Source organism: Salmo salar, chromosome ssa07 (assembly GCF_905237065.1).
Source record: "Salmo salar chromosome ssa07, Ssal_v3.1, whole genome shotgun sequence".
Classification (NCBI taxonomy): domain Eukaryota; kingdom Metazoa; phylum Chordata; class Actinopteri; order Salmoniformes; family Salmonidae; genus Salmo; species Salmo salar.
Genome location: NC_059448.1, coordinates 14,902,030 through 14,921,361, shown reverse-complemented (window position 1 = coordinate 14,921,361; position 19,332 = coordinate 14,902,030). Strand labels below are relative to the sequence as shown.

The window sequence follows — 19,332 nt, the reverse complement described above, 5'->3', positions numbered from 1 at the left end:
CAACTGGCCCAGCGTCGTCCAGGTTTGGCCGGGTTCTTAACTGACTTGCTTAGTTAAATTAAGGTTAAAAAATATATATATATACACTACCATTCAAAAGTTTGGGGTCACTTAGAAATCTCGTTGTTTTTGAAAAAAGCCATTTTTTTTTACCATTAAAATAACATCAAATTGTTGAGAAATACAGTCTAGACATTGTTAATGTAGCAAATGACTATTGTATCTGGAAATGGCAGATTTTGTATGGAATATCTACATAGGTGAACAGAGGCCCATTATCAGCAACCATCATTCCTGTGTTCCAATGGCACGTTGTGTTAGCTAATCCAAGTTTATCATTTTAAAGGGCTAATTGATCATTAGAAAACCCTTTATCAATTATGTTAGCACAGCTGAAAACCGTTGTCCTGATTAAAGAAGCAATAAAACTGGCCTTCTTTAGACTAGTTGAGTATCTGGAGCATCAGCATTTGTGCGTTCGATTACAGGCTCAAAATGGCCAGAAACAAATAGCTTTCTTCTGAAACTCATCAGTCTATTCTTGTTCTGAGAAATGAAGGCTATTTCGTGCGAGAAATCGCCAAGAAACTGAAGATCTCGTACAACGCTGTGTACTACTCTCTTCACAGAACAGCGCAAACTGGATCTTACCAGAATGGAAAGAGGAGTGGGAGTGCACAACTGAGCAAGAGGACAAGTACATTTGAGTGTCTAGTTTGAGAAACAGATGCCTCACAAGTCCTCAACTGGCAGCTTCATTAAATAGTACCCGCAAAACACCAGTCTCAACGTCAACAGTGAAGAGGCGACTCCGGGATGCTGGCCTTCTAGGCAGAGTTCCTCTGTCCAGTGTCTGTGTTCTTTTGCCCATCTTAATCTGTTATTTTTATTGGCCAGTCTGAGATATGGCTATTTCTTTGCAACTCTGCCTATAGAAGGCCAGCATCCCGGAGTCGCCTCTTCACTCTTGACGTTGAGACTGGTGTTTTGCGGGTACTATTAAATGTCTACACTGTATTTCTGATCAATTTTATGTTATTTTAACGGACCAAAAATTAGCTTTTCTTTCAAAAACAAGAACATTTCTAAGTGACCCCAAACTTTTGAATGGTAGTGCGTATATATAAAAAAGAGTGTTTGGGTCCATGTGGATCTGTTTTGACCCACCTCCACTGTAAGGATAAATTACGCAATGCACTTTCAAGGGGTGCCTTGAGTGGGTTTTAGTTGCAGCTATGATGCAGTAAAAGAGTGTGACTACCTACAGTACCAGTCAAAAGTTTGGACACACCTACTCATTCAAGGGTTTTTCTTTATTTTTACTATTTTCTACATTGTAGAATAATAGTGAAGACATCAAAACTATGAAATAATACATATGGAATCATGTAGTAACCACAAAAAGTGTTAAACAAATCAAAATATATTTTATATTTGAGATTCTTCAAAGTAGCCACCATTTGCCTTCATGACAACTCTGCACGCTCTTGGCATTCTCTCAACCAGCTTCATGACCTGAAACGCATTTCAATTTACAGGTGTGCCTTGATAAAAGTGAATTTGTGGAATTTCTTTCCTTCTTAATGCGCATGAGCCATTTCAGTTGTGTTGTGACAAGGTAGGGGTGGTATACAGCGGATAGCCCTATTTGGTAAAAGACTAAGTCCATATTATGGCAAGAACAGCTCAAATAAGGAAAGAGAAATGACAGTCCATCAACTCTTTAAGACATAAAGGTCAGTCAATTTGGAAAAACCATCATGCACTATGATAAAACTGGCTCTCATGAGGACCGCCACAGGAAAGGAAGACCCAGAGTTACCTCTGCTGTATAAGTTCATTAGAGTTAACTGACCTCAGAAATTGCAGCCCAAATTAATGCTTCGCAGAGTTCAAGTAACAGACACATCTCAACATCAACTGTTCAGAGGAGACGGCGTGAATCAGGCCTTCATGGTTGAACCACTACTAAAGGACATCAATAAGAATAAGAGACTTGCTTGGCCAAGAAACACGAGCAATGGACATTAGACTGGTGGAAATCTGTCCTTTGGTTTGATGAGTCCAAATTTGAGATTTTTGGTTCCAACCGCCGTGTCTCTGTGAGACGCAGAGCAGGTGAATAGATGATCTCCGTATGCGTGGTTCCCACCGTGAAGCATGGAGGAGGAGGTGTGATGGTGTGGAGGTGCTTTGCTGATGACACTGTCTGTGATTTATTTAGAATTCAAGGCACACTTAACCAGCATGGCTACCACAGCATTCTGCAGCAATATACCATCCCATCTGATTTGTGCTTAGTGGGACTATCATTTGTTTTTCAACAGGACAATGACCCCAAACACACCTCAGGCTGTGTAAGGGCTATTTGACCTAGAAGAAGAGGGATGGAGTGCTAAAATGACCTGGTTTGAGATGAGTTGGACCTCAGAGTGAAGGAAAAGCAGCCAACATGTGCTCAGCATATGTTATTTCATAGCTTTGACGTCTTCACTATTATTCTACAACGTATAAAAAGTACAAATCAAGAAAATCCCTTGAATGAGTCGGTGTGACTGGTACTGTGTGTGTGTGTGTGTGTGTGTGTGTGCACCTACTACATGCATGTGTGTTCCTATTGTCCATCCTCAATCCAATCTCCTTCTCCTCTCCTTCTCTCCTCCCCTCCTTATCCCCTCCCCCTCATTCTCCTTCTGCCCCTCCTTTTCCCTTCCCCCTCATTCTCCCCTTCCCTCTCCTTCTCCCCTTCCCCTCCTTCTGTGTGTGTGTGTGTGTGTGTGTGTGTGTGTGTGTGTGTGTGTGTGTGTGTGTGTGTGTGTGTGTGTGTGTGTGTGTGTGTGTGTGTGTGTGTGTGTGTGTGTGTGTGTGTGTGTGTGTGTGTGTGTGTGTGTGTGTAAGTGTGTAAGTGTGTGTGTGTGTAAGTGTGTCCACTACACAGTATGTGTTGATATGTGTCTCTCTAGAGAAGCAATAATGCATGAGTGAGTGTGGGGAGCTTTTCTCCTCCACCAGTATAATTAGCTAGCTCTTGGGTATGTTGGTGAGTCAGAATGTACAGGCAACTGCCAAAATAATAGGGCAGTTGAGTAAATGAGGGATACAAAGTATAATGAAACAAGGGTGTGGTTTCTGATTTCATTAAGCAATTATCATCCCATCATGCTTAGGGTCATGTATAAAAATGCTGGGCAGCCCATTATTTTGGCTACCATGGCTATGCCCCCATAGGATGACAATGCCCCCATCCACAGGCCACGAGTGGTCACTCAATGGTTTGATGAGCATGAAAACGATGTAAACCATATGACATGGCTGTCTCAGTCACCAGATCTCAACCCAATTAAACAGTTATGGGAGATTCTGGAGCGTTTTCCACCACCATCAACAAAACAACAAATGATGGAATTTCTCATGGAAGGATGGTGTCGCATCCCTCCAAATAGAGTTCCAGACACTTGTAGAATCTATGCCAAGGTGCATTGAAGCTCTTTTGGCTTGTGGTGGCCCAATGCCCTGTTAAAATACTTTATGTTGGAGGTTACCTGTAGAATATACTCTATATAACTCTATGCTCTAGCATTACTAATAGATCTTTAGCTAAACAGGGACTGAACACTGAGTAGCCAAGGTAACTGACAAAGAGAGAGAGGACCACCATGCCTAGAAGGCCGCAGGCTAGCTTGCCCTCTCCGGTAGCCCAGAGCGGATGCCTGGGTTAGATTCATGGCTGTGGTGGGCAGCGCCTGGCAACCGGGGAGGCTGGTGATGCCAGGGGAAGGGCAAGGGAAGCGTGATTGACTAGCACCATGGGGAGAGGTATGTGTGTGGTGGGATATCAAATCTACATATATCATCTCTCCCTTGCAGACAGATGCCCTTGGACAGGACACACATCTGGAATCTCTCTCTCTCTCTCTCTGCCTCCCATTGTAATGCATATATTTCATAATTAATAAAGATTACTTCAAAAACCTGCCGAAAATCTGGTGTTTCTATGTCAAACGGTTTTGTTATATTTCAGTCTTCTGTGACGTATATAAAGCATAATATTGGGATACAAACTCAAAACTGAATACATTTCAACTGTATATCTGCATGGTACAGGTGTCTTCTTTCTTTAAACCCATAACCATGTGTGTGAGGTGTATACTTTTGTTTCAAAGTAGACTGGGTTAGCCCACTTAGCTTAAGTAATCTTTTCCTTGTCTCTCCGTCTCCCTGATGAGGGCTCCTGTCCCCCTCCCGTCCACCTCCAGTCCCCTTCCCCTCCCCCCGTACCTCTCCCGTACCCCTCCCATCCCCTTCCCGTCCCCCTCCCGTACCCATCCTATACCCCCCCCTCCCATCTCCCTCCCTCCCCTCCCGTCCCCCTCTTGTCCCCTTCCCCTCCCGACCCCTCCTGTTCCCCTCCCGTCCCCCTCCCGTACTCCATCCTATACCCCCCCTTGTCCCCCTCCCATCTCCCTCCCTCCCTCCCGTCCAGTCCCCTTCCCCTCCCATCCCCCTCCCATCCTGACCCCTCTTGTCCCCCCTACCGTCCCCCTCCCGTCCCCCTCCTGTTCCCCTCCCATCCCCCTCCCATCCTGACCCCTCTTGTCCCCCCTACCGTCCCCCTCCCGTCCCCCTCCTGTTCCCCTCCCGTCCCCCTCCCGTACCCATCCTATACCCCCCTGTCCCCCTCCCATCTCCCTCCCTCCCTCCCGTCCAGTCCCCTTCCCCTCCCGTCCCCCTCCTGTTCCCCTCCCGTCCCCCTCCCATACCCATCCTATACCCCCCCGTCCCCCTCCCATCTCCCTCCCTCCCGACCCCTCCCGTTCCCCTCCCGTCCCGACCCCTCCCGTTCCCCTCCCGTCCCGACCCCTCCCATTCCCGTCCCGTCCCGACCCCTCCCATTCCCCCCGTCCCGACCCCTCCCGTTCCCCTCCCGTCCCGACCCCTCCCGTTCCCCTCCCGTCCCGACCCCTCCCGTTCCCCTCCCGTCCCGACCCCTCCCGTTCCCCTCCCGTCCCGACCCCTCCCGTTCCCCTCCCGTCCCGACCCCTCCCGTTCCCCTCCCGTCCCGACCCCTCCCGTTCCCCTCCCGTCCCCCTCCCGTTCCATCACAGGGACTCTTTCCAATTCCCCTGAAAACCAGATGCAGAGGGTGCCCGTCCCCCAGCCACACAGGCCCTGTAATTGGACCACTGTCCTACTGTGAAAGATCCAATCAGAGCATACCATGTCTGTGAACCGTGAGTCCCTATAGGCTCCCACACCAACCAAGGAGAACATGTCACCCTGCTGTCAATATAGTTGTGGCACAGTTTGTCAGAGCTGGCCTACTCTCAATAATCTGCAATGTTACATCAATGACATCCTTTTCCCACCTTTCAATAACATTTTATACACATCTGATTTGACTGGAATTCAGTCCAATGACTAGGTTGGAGGTGGTCTGCCATATTGTCACTCAACTCTAACATCAAACAAAAGCTATCCATGAAAAGTGCTTATAAGTGCTAAACAACCCACTCTATACCCTACCAGAAATACTGATCTAATATCATTGGAGCACGTTCATCTGAAACCACTGTCCTATAGGAAATGGCCATCCTCCAAGTACATCATAGCACTCCTAAATAATAAATCCTACCCATAATGCATCATTTATCCATCCCCGTTCCATTTAGCTCAGTGGAGCATCAAAGTCACATTGCTAGGGTTCAAGTATTGAAGTTCTACTGCACTCTGAGTCTTCACATTGCACAACTGCTATACGGTTCAAGTTCTACACCATTCTACTCCAAGTAGCAAACTAGGGGGGCAGAGCCTATGGCTGTGTGTTCCTGACCTAGTGTTCCCTAAGCTGGAGCCAGTCTGTCTAAGCCCTGCCAGACTGCCACGTCCATGCCCCCTGGTACACTGGCACTTAAGACAGGCACGGCTGGGCCCTTAAAGCCTTTGGTGGAGGGAAGAGAAGTGCTGAGCTGCTCAGAGACCTGGCCTCCTCACAACTCTCTTTCTCCCTCTCCTGTCATTCTTTTGTGCCATCACTCCCTCCCCCTCTCTCTTGTTCATTTGTGCTCCTTTTTCTTGCTCTCTTTCTCTCGCTCTTTCTCTCCCTCTCTCTCGCTGTCTCTCATCCCCCCTTTCTCTCCCTGTCTCGCTCCCTCTCTCTCATCCCCTTGCAGTTAGAGAGGCTTGGAGTTAAGAAAGGGTAAAGAAAGGCAGGTAGACTTTAAAAGGTTTGAGCTGCTCTGCAGGCTCCTCCTGTGCAGACCTCTGTGAGGCTGGGACAAAGAGACCCGTGGCTGGGAGGACTGAGCTGCTCAAACACCCTGGCTCTCTGGTTCTCTCTCTCTCGCTCCTGCTCCAGTCTGCGGGTTCAGTATGGGTCAGCACTCAGCCACTTCTGTTAAATGCCTGGCAGCAAGAGCACAGGGGAGGCAGAAAATAGTCATTCTATCTCCTTTTTTTATTTCTCTACGTTTCCCACTCTGTATCTTTCTCTTTTTATGTTTCTTTCTCTCTTTTTCACTCTTTCTGTTTCCCACTGTTTTGTATCTCTATCTCTTTCCATTTTTTCTCTCTCACTCTTCTCTCTCTTTTTCTCTGTTTCCAACTCTTTCTTCTCTTTACCTCAGCACTTCCTTCTCAGATGTACTTTAGCTGAATTTCTACCACACGACAAGGAGGCTACGAGCGTCTGATGCTTAGCTTACGTGTGTGTGTCATCCGTAAGTGAATGTGTGTCATCCGTAAGTGAATGTGTGTCATCTCAATCTACAGTTGAAGTCGGAAGTTTACATACACCTTAGCCAAATACATTAAACTCAGTTTTTCACAATTCCTGACATTTAATCATAGTAAAAATTGTCTTAGGTCAGTTAGGATCACCACTTTATTTTAAGAATGTGAAATGTCAGAATTATAGTAGAGAGAATGATTTATTTCATCTTTTATTTCTTTCATCACATTCCCAGTGGGTCAGAAGTTTACATACACTCGATTAGTATTTGGTAGCATTGCCTTTAAATTGTTTAACTTGGGTCAAACGTTTCAGGTAGCCTTCCACAAGCTTCCCACATTAAGTTGGGTGAATTTTGGCCCATTCCTCCTGACAGAGCTGGTGTAACTGAGTCAGGTTTGTAGGCCTCCTTGCTCGCACACACTTTTTCAGTTCTGCCCACACATTTTCTATGGGATTGAGGTCAGGGCTTTGTGATGGCCACTCCAATACCTTGACTTTGTTGCCTTTAAGCCATTTTGCAACAACTTTGGAAGTATGCTTGGGGTCATTGTCCATTTTGAAGACCCATTTGCGACCAAGCTTTAACTTCCTGACTGATGTCTTGAGATGTTGCCTCAATATATCCACATAATTTTCCTCCCTCATGATGCCATCTATTTTGTGACGCGCACCAGTCCGTCCTGCAGCAAAGCACCACCACAACATGATGCTGCCACCCCCATGCTTCACGGTTGGGATGGTGTTCTTCGGCTTGCAAGCTTCCCCCTTTTTCCTCCAAACATAACGATGGTCATTATGGCCAAACAGTTCTATTTTTGTTTCATCAGAACAGAGGACATTTCTCCAAAAAGTACAATCTTTGTCCCCATGTGCAGTTGCAAACCGTAGTCTGGCTTTTTTATGGCGGTTTTGGAGCAGTGGCTTCTTCCTTGCTGAGCGGCCTTTCAGGTTATGTCGATATAGGACTCATTTAACTGTGGATATAGATACTTTGTACCTGTTTCCTCCAGCATCTTCACAAGGTCCTTTGCTGTTGTTCTGGGATTCCTTTTGAATTTTCGCAACAAAGTACGCTCATCTCTAGGAGACAGAACGCATCTCGTTCCTGAGCGGTATGACGGCTGCATGGTCCCATGGTGTTTATACTTGCGTACTATTGTTTGTACAGATGAACGTGGTACCTTCAGGCGTTTGGAAATTTCTCCCAAGGATGAACCAGACTTTCTGAGGTCTTGACTGATTTCTTTTGATTTTCCCATAATGTCAAGCAAAGAGGCACTGAGTTTGAAGGTAGTCCTTTAAATACATCCACAGGTACACCTCCAATTGACTCAAATGATGTCAATTAGCCTATCAGAAGCTTCTAAAGCCATGACATAATTTTCTGGAATTCTCCAAGCTGTTTAAAGGCACAGTCAACTTAGTGTATGTAAACTTCTGACCCACTGGAATGGTGATACAGTGAATTATCACAATTATCACCTCTCATTATCACCTCACAATTATCACCTCTCATTCTGAGGGTAGAGGGATATCGCTACGGAAACATCGCTACGGAAACACTCCCCTCTCTCCTCTTGCGCCCCCCTCTCTCTGTGCACCTCTCCTTTTTCTTCTCCCTCCCTCTCTCGCTCTCTCTCTCCCCTTCATCTCTCTCTCTCTCTCTCTTTCTCTCTCTCTCTCTCCTTCATCTCTCCTCGCTCTCATTCTATTTTCACCACTTCCTTCCCTACCTAACTCTTTCCCCACTTCCCTCTTCCTCCCCCTCTCTCTATGTACCTCAAAATGTTTATCTCTCTCTCTCTCTCTCTAAGCTCCTTTCTTCTCAGGCACAGCCAGGAGCCAAAGCCATGAGACAGCTTTACTGGTGGTGTTCTGAAAACACCCTGGATCAGGAAAGTGTGTTGGGACAGTGTGTACTCAACTGGTCATAATGATGTAGTTACGAGGCGACAGATATGGCAGTCATCTGGAGACAGCCCTGCTATAGGGAATTGAATGTGGGATGACAATGTAACTAGTAATGTAAGGAACACAATGCTACTGCTCCTGGTAATCCTCGGCTGGTGCTGTAGATAGAAGCACATAGAAACATACTGTACACACTAGACCAGAGCAATATTCTTAGTTGCAACTTAAATACAATTATAGTCATCTTGCTAAATGTAATGCTTAGTGCGCCTCGTTTCATAGACTTCCACGACAGAGGAGGAGGAGAGACACTCACACTGTGTGGAACACCATTATATAACCAGGGGAGAGGAGGAAACCTGTTATATGGGAACTTGGCCATTAGAACACAAGATTCCTAAACCTTGAGCTCCTGAGGCTCTGCAACCAGTCGACTAAAATGCAAAAACTTCATCAACATCTTGTTGTTGTACGTTAGCTTGGTTGTGGAGATATCAATCGGTCTATCTGAGGAAAGACCTATCTCACGCCCACACTACTGTGAGACTACTTCCTACTTCTTATAGAGATAACTGTCCTGCTCTATAGAGATAACTGTCCTGCTCTACCATCAACACTAACCCTGAGACTACTTCCTACTTCTTATAGAGATAACTGTCCTGCTATATAGAGATAACTGTCCTGCTCTATAGAGATAACTGTCCTGCTCTATAGAGATAACTGTCCTGCTCTACCATCAACACTAAACCGAGACTACTTCCTACTTCTTATAGAGATAACTGTCCTGCTCTATAGAGATAACTGTCCTGCTCTATAGAGATAACTGTCCTGCTCTATAGAGATAACTGTCCTGCTCTATAGAGATAACTGTCCTGCTCTATAGAGCAGGACAGTTATCTCTATAAGAAGTAGGAAGTAGTCTCGGTTTAGTGTTGATGGTAGAGCAGGACAGACTTACTCAACACACCTAGTCATCATTAACCCACTGCCAGCTAGCCATCCGTTACCGACTAGCAGCGCTGTAGTTACTAATACTAAACAACGGAACGATTAGACTAGTGCAGTGTTACCTAGCTAGCTACCTAGTTGTCTTTGTCATAACTTGATAATTGTTAATTGATAATTGTTAGCTAGCCAGCCATCGAGGTTAGCTAGCCAGCTATTTCCGTCCCCCGCGACGCCATTTTTCCTAACCTAGCCAACTATTACCGACGAGCAGCATTGTTGAAACTAAATACACTACAAGGAACGTCTTGATTAGTGTTATGTTAGCTAGCTAGCTACAAAGTTGCTTTGTATCATGACAAGGTGTAGTACTGAAACTACCGAGGTTACCTAGCCAGCTACACGTTCAAAGTCAACAACGCAGCCACTGCTAGCTAGCCTACTCCACCAGCCAGCAGTACTGTATCATCTTAGTCAATAACATTTTTGCAACGTAAGCTTAACTTCCTGAACATTCGAGACGTGTAGTCCACTTGTCACTCCAATCTCATTTGCATTAGCGTAGCCTCTTCTGTAGCTTGTCTACTATGTGTCTGCCTATCCCTGTTCTCTCTCCTCTGCACAGGCCATACAAACGCTCCACACCGCGTGGCCGCTGCCACTCTAACCTGGTGGTCCCAGCGCGCACGACCCACGTGGAGTTCCAGGTCTCCGGCAGCCTCTGGAACTGCCGGTCTGCGGCCAACAAGGCTGAGTTCATCTCAGCCTATGCTACCCTCCAGTCCCTAGACTTCCTGGCGCTGACGGAAACATGGATCACCACAGATAACACTGCTACTCCTACTGCTCTCTCCTCGTCTGACTACGTGTTCTCGCATACCCCTAGAGCATCGAGCCAGCGGGGTGGTGGCACTGGAATCCTCATCTCTCCCAAGTGGACATTCTCTCTTTCTCCCCTGACCCATCTGTCTATCTCCTCATTTGAATTCCATGCTGTCACAGTTACCAGCCCTTTCAAGCTTAACATCCTTATCATTTATCGCCCTCCAGGTTCCCTTGGAGAGTTCATCAATGAGCTTGACGCCTTGATAAGTTCCTTTCCTGAGGATGGCTCACCTCTCACAGTTCTGGGTGACTTTAACCTCCCCACGTCTACCTTCGACTCATTCCTCTCTGCCTCCTTCTTTCCACTCCTCTCCTCTTTCGACCTCACCCTCTCACCTTCCCCCCCCTACTCACAAGGCAGGCAATACGCTTGACCTCATCTTTACTAGATGCTGTTCTTCCACTAATCTCATTGCAACTCCCCTCCAAGTCTCCGACCACTACCTTGTATCCTTTTCCCTCTCGCTCTCATCCAACACTTCTCACTCTCCCCCTACTCGGATGGTATTGCGCCGTCCCAACCTTCGCTCTCTCTCTCCCGCTACTCTCTCCTCTTCCATCCTATCATCTCTTCCCTCTGCTCAAACCTTCTCCAACCTATCTCCTGATTCTGCCTCCTCAACCCTCCTCTCCTCCCTCTCTGCATCCTTTGATTTCCTCTGTCCCCTATCCTCCAGGCCGGCTCGGTCCTCCCCTCCTGCTCCGTGGCTCGACGACTCACTGCGAGCTCACAGAACAGGGCTCCGGGCAGCCGAGCGGAAATGGAGGAAAACTCGCCTCCCCTGCGGACCTGGCATCCTTTCACTCCCTCCTCTCTACATTTTCCTCTTCTGTCTCTGCTGCTAAAGCCACTTTCTACCACTCTAAACTCCAAGCATCTGCCTCTAACCCTAGGAAGCTCTTTGCTACCTTCTCCTCCCTCCTGAATCCTCCCCTCCCCCCCCCCCTCCTCCCTCTCTGCGGATGACTTCGTCAACCATTTTGAAAAGAAGGTTGACGACATCCGATCCTCGTTTGCTAAGTCAAACGACACTGCTGGTCCTGCTCACACTGCCCTACCCTGTGCTTTGACCTCTTTCTCCCCTCTCTCTCCAGATGAAATCTCGCGTCTTGTGACGGCCGGCCGCCCAACAACCTGCCCACTTGACCCTATCCCCTCCTCTCTTCTCCAGACCATTTCCGGAGACCTTCTCCCCTACCTCACCTCGCTCATCAACGCATCCTTGACCGCTGGCTACGTCCCTTCCGTCTTCAAGAGAGCGAGAGTTGCACCCCTTCTGAAAAAACCTACACTCGACCCCTCCGATGTCAACAACTACAGGCCAGTATCCCTTCTTTCCTTTCTCTCCAAAACTCTTGAACGCGCCGTGCTTGGCCAGCTCTCTTGCTATCTCTCTCAGAATGACCTTCTTGATCCTAATCAGTCAGGTTTCAAGACTGGGCATTCAACTGAGACTGCTCTTCTCTGTGTCACGGAGGCTCTCCGCACTGCTAAAGCTAACTCTCTCTCCTCTGCTCTCATCCTTCTAGACCTATCTGCTGCCTTTGATACCGTGAACCATCAGATCCTCCTCTCCACCCTCTCCGAGCTGGGCATCTCTGGCACCGCGCACGCTTGGATTGCGTCCTACCTGACAGGTCGCTCCTACCAGGTGGCGTGGCGAGAATCTGTCTCCGCACCACGTGCTCTCACCACTGGTGTCCCCCAGGGCTCTGTTCTTGGCCCACTCCTATTCTCGCTATACACCAAGTCACTTGGCTCTGTCATATCCTCACATGGTCTCTCATATCATTGCTATGCAGATGACACACAATTAATCTTCTCCTTTCCCCCTTCTGACAACCAGGTGGCGAATCGCATCTCTGCATGTCTGGCAGACATATCAGTGTGGATGACGGATCACCACCTCAAGCTGAACCTCGGCAAGACGGAGCTGCTCTTCCTCCCGGGGAAGGACTGCCCGTTCCATGATCTCGCCATCACGGTTGACAACTCCCTTGTGTCCTCCTCCCAGAGTGCTAAGAACCTTGGTGTGACCCTGGACAACACCCTGTCGTTCTCCACCAACATCAAGGCGGTGACCCGATCCTGTAGGTTCATGCTCTACAACATTCGCAGAGTACGACCCTGCCTCACACAGGAAGCGGCGCAGGTCCTAATCCAGGCACTTGTCATCTCCCGTCTGGATTACTGCAACTCGCTGTTGGCTGGGCACCCTGCCTGTGCCATTAAACCCCTACAACTCATCCAGAACGCCGCAGCCCGTCTGGTGTTCAACCTTCCCAAGTTCTCTCACGCCACCCCGCTCCTCCGCTCTCTCCACTGGCTTCCAGTCGAAGCTCGCATCCGCTACAAGACCATGGTGCTTGCCTACGGAGCTGTTAGGGGAACGGCACCTCCGTACCTTCAGGCTCTGATCAGGCCCTACACCCAAACAAGGGCACTCCGTTCATCCACCTCTGGCCTGCTCGCCTCCCTACCTCTGAGGAAGCACAGTTCCCGCTCAGCCCAGTCAAAACTGTTCGCTGCTCTGGCACCCCAATGGTGGAACAAGCTCCCTCACGACGCCAGGACAGCGGAGTCAATCACCACCTTCCGGAGACACCTGAAACCCCACCTCTTCAAGGAATACCTGGGTTAGGATAAGGTAATCCTTCTAACCCCCCCCCTTAAAAGATTTAGATGCACTATTGTAAAGTGGTTGTTCCACTGGATATTATAGGTGAATGCACCAATTTGTAAGTCGCTCTGGATAAGAGCGTCTGCTAAATGGCTAAAATGTAAAATGTAAATGTATAACTGTCCTGCTCTACCATCAACACTAACCTGAGACTACTTCCTACTTCTTATAGAGATAACTGTCCTGCTCTATAGAGATAACTGTCCTGATCTATAGAGATAACTGTCCTGCTCTATAGAGATAACTGTCCTGCTCTACCATCAACACTAAACCGAGACAACTTCCTACTTCTTATAGAGATAACTGTCCTGCTCTAGTCTCCATCACTTCTTACTGACAGAAAAACAAACATAGGTGTAAAACCAATCTGAGGGAAATAGTGGCCCATATGGAGAGATACCCCATCTGTCTGACCTTATCTCTGTGTGAGACCATGATGGTTTTATTGGGCCTGCATCTGGGGAGAAGATTTCAATAATGCTGTTCTGAGGGACTGGAGGGGACAGGGGTGTTACTATGTCACTTCATGTCTGTCCTCTGTCTAGGCTGGGGTATGCTGTGGCACGCACGCACGCACGCACACACACACACACACACACACACACGCACACACGCACACACGCACACACACACACACACACACACACACACACACACACACACACACACACACACACACACACACACACACACACACACACACACACACACACACACACACACACAGAGTACGGAGCAACTGCATCAACTCTAGCGCTTTCCCCCAAAAATATTAAACAAAAGGTATTTGGTTGTTGAATGTTTGGCCCACCACGGCTTCCTCACACTTCCTGTTCTTTTAATGCCTACCTTGGGGATCTGAAGCTGAGGTGGTTGAATGTTTGGCCCACCACGGCTTCCTCACACTTCCTGTTCTTTTAAAGCCTACCTTGGGGATCTGAAGCTGAGGTGGTTGAATGTTTGGCCCACCACGGCTTCTTCACACTTCCTGTTCTTTTAAAGCCTACCTTGGGGATCTGATGCTGAGGTGGTTGAATGGTTGCTATTTGCTGCAGTTGAACTGAGGCCAGTTCTCAAAACCCAAGATGTAAAATTGATTCTTTTCAGAAAGCCAGTACCTGTTCTCTCTTAGTCAATGGTTAATATTTTACTTTCACACCAAGGACGGTGGTCTTCCAATGTAATATGTGTGTTTTTTTTACTTCTTCAGCTAGTACCTCAGCTCACTGTAATGCTATGACAGCGAACCCCCCCTCTACCCCTTCCCTCCCTCCCTCCTCTGGGAGAGCTTATCTTTCCCCGGTCTGTCCCCGTTACCGGTTGCCCTCCAAATCACCTGCCCACAGTCTAGGAGATGAGGAGGAGTCCCCCTCATCTCCTCCAGCCAGCCAGCTTTTTTCTCAATGAAAATATGTGCATGAAAACGTGTTGTCTCTCGTTGAATGACAACAAAGACTGAAGAATCCCTACTATTGACCAATCACCGACGAAGGGGTGTAGACTTCAGGCTACCGACTTCAGCTTGCCTCAAGAGAAAAGGTTGTGTGCCCGTTCAACCTGAAAAAGCCCTCGCCGAAATCCAAAACCAACAAAAACGTCACAAAATGTCGTCATAATAATATGCACCGACTCTAACGAACCGTTTCGGCCGGGAACATGCACATGCATTCACAGACGCTATGGCTGCACAGAGAGGCTCTCTGCACTGATTCAAAATGGCCATGAGAGACCATTTTCCTATAGTGTAGACAGAAATAAATCAGCCAGATATACATTAATGGAGAATCCTGACCGCATTTTTAATCTTTATCTGGAAATAGTTCGACTGTGGCCATTCAGTCTGCATCGGCAGTTGATCTGGTTCTTGGTCGACCGGGGCATATGACATATTCTCCCCGATAGATCATTCATTGTAATAAAAGCTTTTGATCTGTATCACCATTCTGGTGCCTTGAATGCGCTATGTCCACACAGGTCTACCATTGTATGACTTGTGACGTACGTTCATAAGTAAATTCTGTTCCATTTTTTGGAGGGATTCCTTCAGACAAACTCAGTGGATTAATAATAATTTGTGTCACAGGCTTCTGTTCCGACGCCATTTTTCCTCCTTCTTAAAATGTACCCCTCTCCCCTATTTCACTTCACACACTCCCTGGGTTAATTAGAAGTCCCCCTTCCAACCTCCTACCTCCTTTCTTCTATCCCTCCGTCCCATCAGAGCTTTGCACTCCTAATGTGCAGCAGCTCCGCTTTTCCTCAGGAAGACTTGAGACAGAAAGAGCCACTCTAAATAGACTGTGTATGTAGCCAACATCATAAATGAGTAAAGATAATCTACCTAGCGCCCCCCCTCGTTCCCCTCGTTCCCCCTCATATCCTCCTCCTCCTCCTCTACCGCACCCCAAACACACAACGCAACAATAGCATCAGCCCCAACAACTAAACCAACAAACAAACAAACTCCAAAACCTCGATCAGCAGGAGGGGAGAGAAAAAGAGAAACGCTCGACTGACAAAATAACAACAACAACAACAACAACAGAGGAAGAAAAGAGGCCTCCGAATTCAATTACAAGGAAATGAAAGTCAGAGATAACATGCTGGTGTCAACAGGCTGCCCGGCTACCGTGTTCTATTCTTCTGTGTTCTATTCTTCTGTGTTCTATTCTTCTGTGTTCTATTATTCAGTGTTCTATTATTCAGTGTTCTATTCTTCTGTGTTCTATTCAGTGATCTATTCAGTGTTCTATTATTCTGTGATCTCTTCTTCTGTGTTCTAATATTCTGTGTTCTATTCTGTGTTCTATTCTTTTGTGTTCTATTCTTCTGTGATCGCTTCCTCTGTGTTCTAATATTCTGTGTTCTATTCTTCTGTGTTCTATTCTTCTGTGTTCTATTCTGTGTTCTATTCTGTGATCTCTTCTTCTGTGTTCTATTCTGTGATCTCTTCTTCTGTGTTCTATTCTGTGTTCTATTCTTCTGTGTTCTATTCTTCTGTGATCTCTTCTTCTGTGATCTCTTCTTCTGTGATCTATTCTTCTGTGTTCTATTCTGTGTTCTATTGTTCTGTGTTCTATTGTTCTGTGTTCTATTCTTCTGTGTTCTATTCTTCTGTGTTCTATTCTTCTGTGATCTATTCTTCTGTGTTCTATTCTTCTGTGTTCTATTCTGTGTTCTATTATTCTGTGTTCTACTCTTCTGTGTTCTATTCTTCTGTGATCTATTCTTCTGTGTTCTATTCTGTGTTCTATTCTTCTGTGTTCTATTCTGTGTTCTATTTTGTGTTCTATTCTGTCTTCTATTCTGTGTTCTATTGTTCTGTGTTCTATTCTGTGTTCTATTCTTCGGTGTTCTATTCTGTGTTCTACTCTTGTGTTGTATTCGGTGTTCTATTCTTCCTGGTTGTGATGCATGGACCTCTGTCCTAGTGCTGACGGATGGAGAGAGGATCTAGATTTTCTCTGCAGGAGACAATGGAGCCAATGTGTGTGAGTTGGATCTCCACGGTGACAGAGGATTCCAGAGTGAAGAAGGTTAGGGCTATCCGGGATCCTTGAGACATCGCTAGCCTAACCTTAACCATAACCCTTACCTAACCCTAACCTTAAACCTTACCTTAACCATTCAATTAGACTTTTCAGAGAGGAGGGAGAGGCCGCGTTACTCCTGGAAATCACTCCACAGAGGCAGGGTTTGGGATTTCATACCGTGGAGTGGGTGTATTTTCTTAGAGTTAACCATAAACAAACTTTTGTGAACTTTTTCTCATCGAACCATGAATTCCCTAGAGACAGTAGTAATTGGCGCTATAGAATGAGACAACAGGCACGGAACAGGAGAATCAACCAGCGAGCTCAAACTTTTACTGGAGAAAACCCTCAATTTGAGTCAGACCTTTCTGAATTATTCTGAAACACTGTGAGAACCAGTCTCTTTAGCTAACATTCCACTCCTTGTCATTGCCAAAGACACATGACATGGACTACAGGGAGTGGGTTAGCTAAAGAGAATGGCCTCCAGGCTAATGAAACACCCATTGGTGTGTAAGAAAAGCATCATTATTAATATGACAATTCAACCATTACTGCATCATTCCTTGCCTTCCGCGATAATGGTTCTAACAGTGTGGATAGATCCAGCTCAGTATGATCTGGGATTCGAAAAAGAAAATGTCTTCCTTGTAGTAACCATGGTGGAGGGAGTTGACATGACTACTGTAGAATACAGTGGAGAGAGAGACACCAAGTGAGAGTTTTTGTTTTGGCAACAATAATATAACCAATATATCTAATATGACCAACCATTTTATTTGTCATTGGCTATTCATGATAAAGTAGCAGTAGGACTGCTCTGTAATACATGGTTGGGTGGTATACTGACTCATAGAAGATGATGCCCTGCAACAAAACAACCATATTACTTTACTCTCTCACTTTCTCTCCCTCTTCCACTGTATTCCTTTTGTTCATCTGATACTTTAATCCCTCCCTCCCTCCGTTCCTCCCTCCGTTCCTCCCTCCGTTCCTCCCTCCCTCTGGTCCTACCTGAGGGGAAGCGTTCGATGACGGGCTGGCTGTCCACCTGCAGGGTAGCGTTGCCACCGCTGCGTGTGAAGCGCACCACGTGGTATTTGCCATCGCTCACCATCACCGCACTCTCCTCGATGACGATGTCGTCCGTTCCCACGTTGAAGATGACGCCGATCCTTCCCTGCTCCTAGAAGGAGAGAGAGAGAGAGAGGGTACGTTTCATCTGTGTTCAGTGTGTACAGGTGAAAGGTGTGTCCAGTGTCTGTATATGAACAAGCAGGTTTCGAACCCGGGTCCAGGTCTTCCGGGGGAGCTTAGGACCACGTTATCACCCTGAGCTAAAGCCTACAGTCAGCATTTTCTCTGGAAGCTGTCGCCACATTATTTTCAGATCTCAGAAAAGATTACCCATCACATTTGTGGAGTTCAGCAACCCAGGTCTACTAAACATAAATGAAAGGGCTATCCAAGTATGTCATTGTATTTCCATAAAGTCTGTCCAACATAAACCTTCTACAGCATGACAGGTACCATGCAGTGGCCAGTGTCCCAGTGTGTGTTCTGATCACTGTTGAGGCGTAATATTGTGCAGTCATGCTTCAGCCAGGTTGAGTGTAGAATGGACTACTCAATTACATTTAACATCCATCACCCTCTTTAGGCCCTCTCCCACTCTTCCTCTCCCTCTCCTCCTCTCTCTCTCTCCTCTCCTCCTCTCTCTCTCCTCTCTCTCTCCTCTCCCTCTCCCCCTCGCTCTCTCCTCTCCTCTCCTCTCCTCCTCTCTCTCCTCCTCTCTCTCTCTCATCTCTCTCTCTCTCTCTCTCTCTCCTCTCCTCCTCTCTCTCTCCCTCTCTCTCCTCCTCTCTCTCCTCTCCTCTCCTCCTCTCTCTCCTCCTCTCTCTCCTCTCTCTCTCTCTCCTCTCCTCCTCTCTCTCCTCCTCTCTCTCTCCTCTCCTCCTCTCTCTCTCCTCTCCCTCTCTCTCCTCCTCTCTCTCTCCTCTCCTCTTCTTCTCTCTCTCCCCCTCTCTCTCCTCCTCTCTTCTCCTCTCTCTCCTCTCCCTTTCACTCTCTCTCTCTACTCTCCTCCTCTCTCTTTCCTCTTCATCTCCTCCTCTCTCTCCTCTATCCTCTCCTCCTCTCTCTCTTCTCTTCCTCTCCTCCTCTCTCTCTACTCTCCTCCTCTCTCTCGCTCTCTCTCTCTCCCATCTATTAGTGTTGACAGCCTCCTACTGCTTCAACTTTATTACAGTTTACCCACCTCTTTCTCTCTCCTCTCACATCCCTCACTCCCTCTTTTACCCCCCCCTCCTCCTCTCCTCTCCCCCCTCCCCCTCTCCTTGTAGTAACCATGGTGGAGGGAGTTGACATGACTACTGTAGAATACAGTGGAGAGAGAGACACCAAGTGAGAGTTTTTGTTTTGGCAACAATAATATAACCAATATATCTAATATGACCAACCATTTTATTTGTCATTGGCTATTCATGATAAAGTAGCAGTAGGACTGCTCTGTAATACATGGTTGGGTGGTATACTGACTCATAGAAGATGATGCCCTGCAACAAAACAACCATATTACTTTACTCTCTCACTTTCTCTGCCTCTTCCACTGTATTCCTTTTGTTCATCTGATACTTTAATCCCTCTC

At 47.0% G+C, this 19,332-nt stretch overlaps 1 protein-coding gene across 8 annotated transcripts in view; it reads right to left on the bottom strand.

The window, feature by feature from the left end:
• Window positions 1-19,332, bottom strand: part of LOC106608688 (neurexin-2) — a 1,106,898-nt gene that overhangs the window by 47,402 nt on the left and 1,040,164 nt on the right. For all 8 annotated transcript variants that reach the window (XM_045721575.1, XM_045721576.1, XM_045721574.1 and 5 more), the window contains one exon: window positions 17,700-17,871. In XM_045721575.1, coding sequence (XP_045577531.1) covers window positions 17,700-17,871 — 172 coding nt within the window. The remainder of the gene's footprint in view (window positions 1-17,699; window positions 17,872-19,332) is intronic.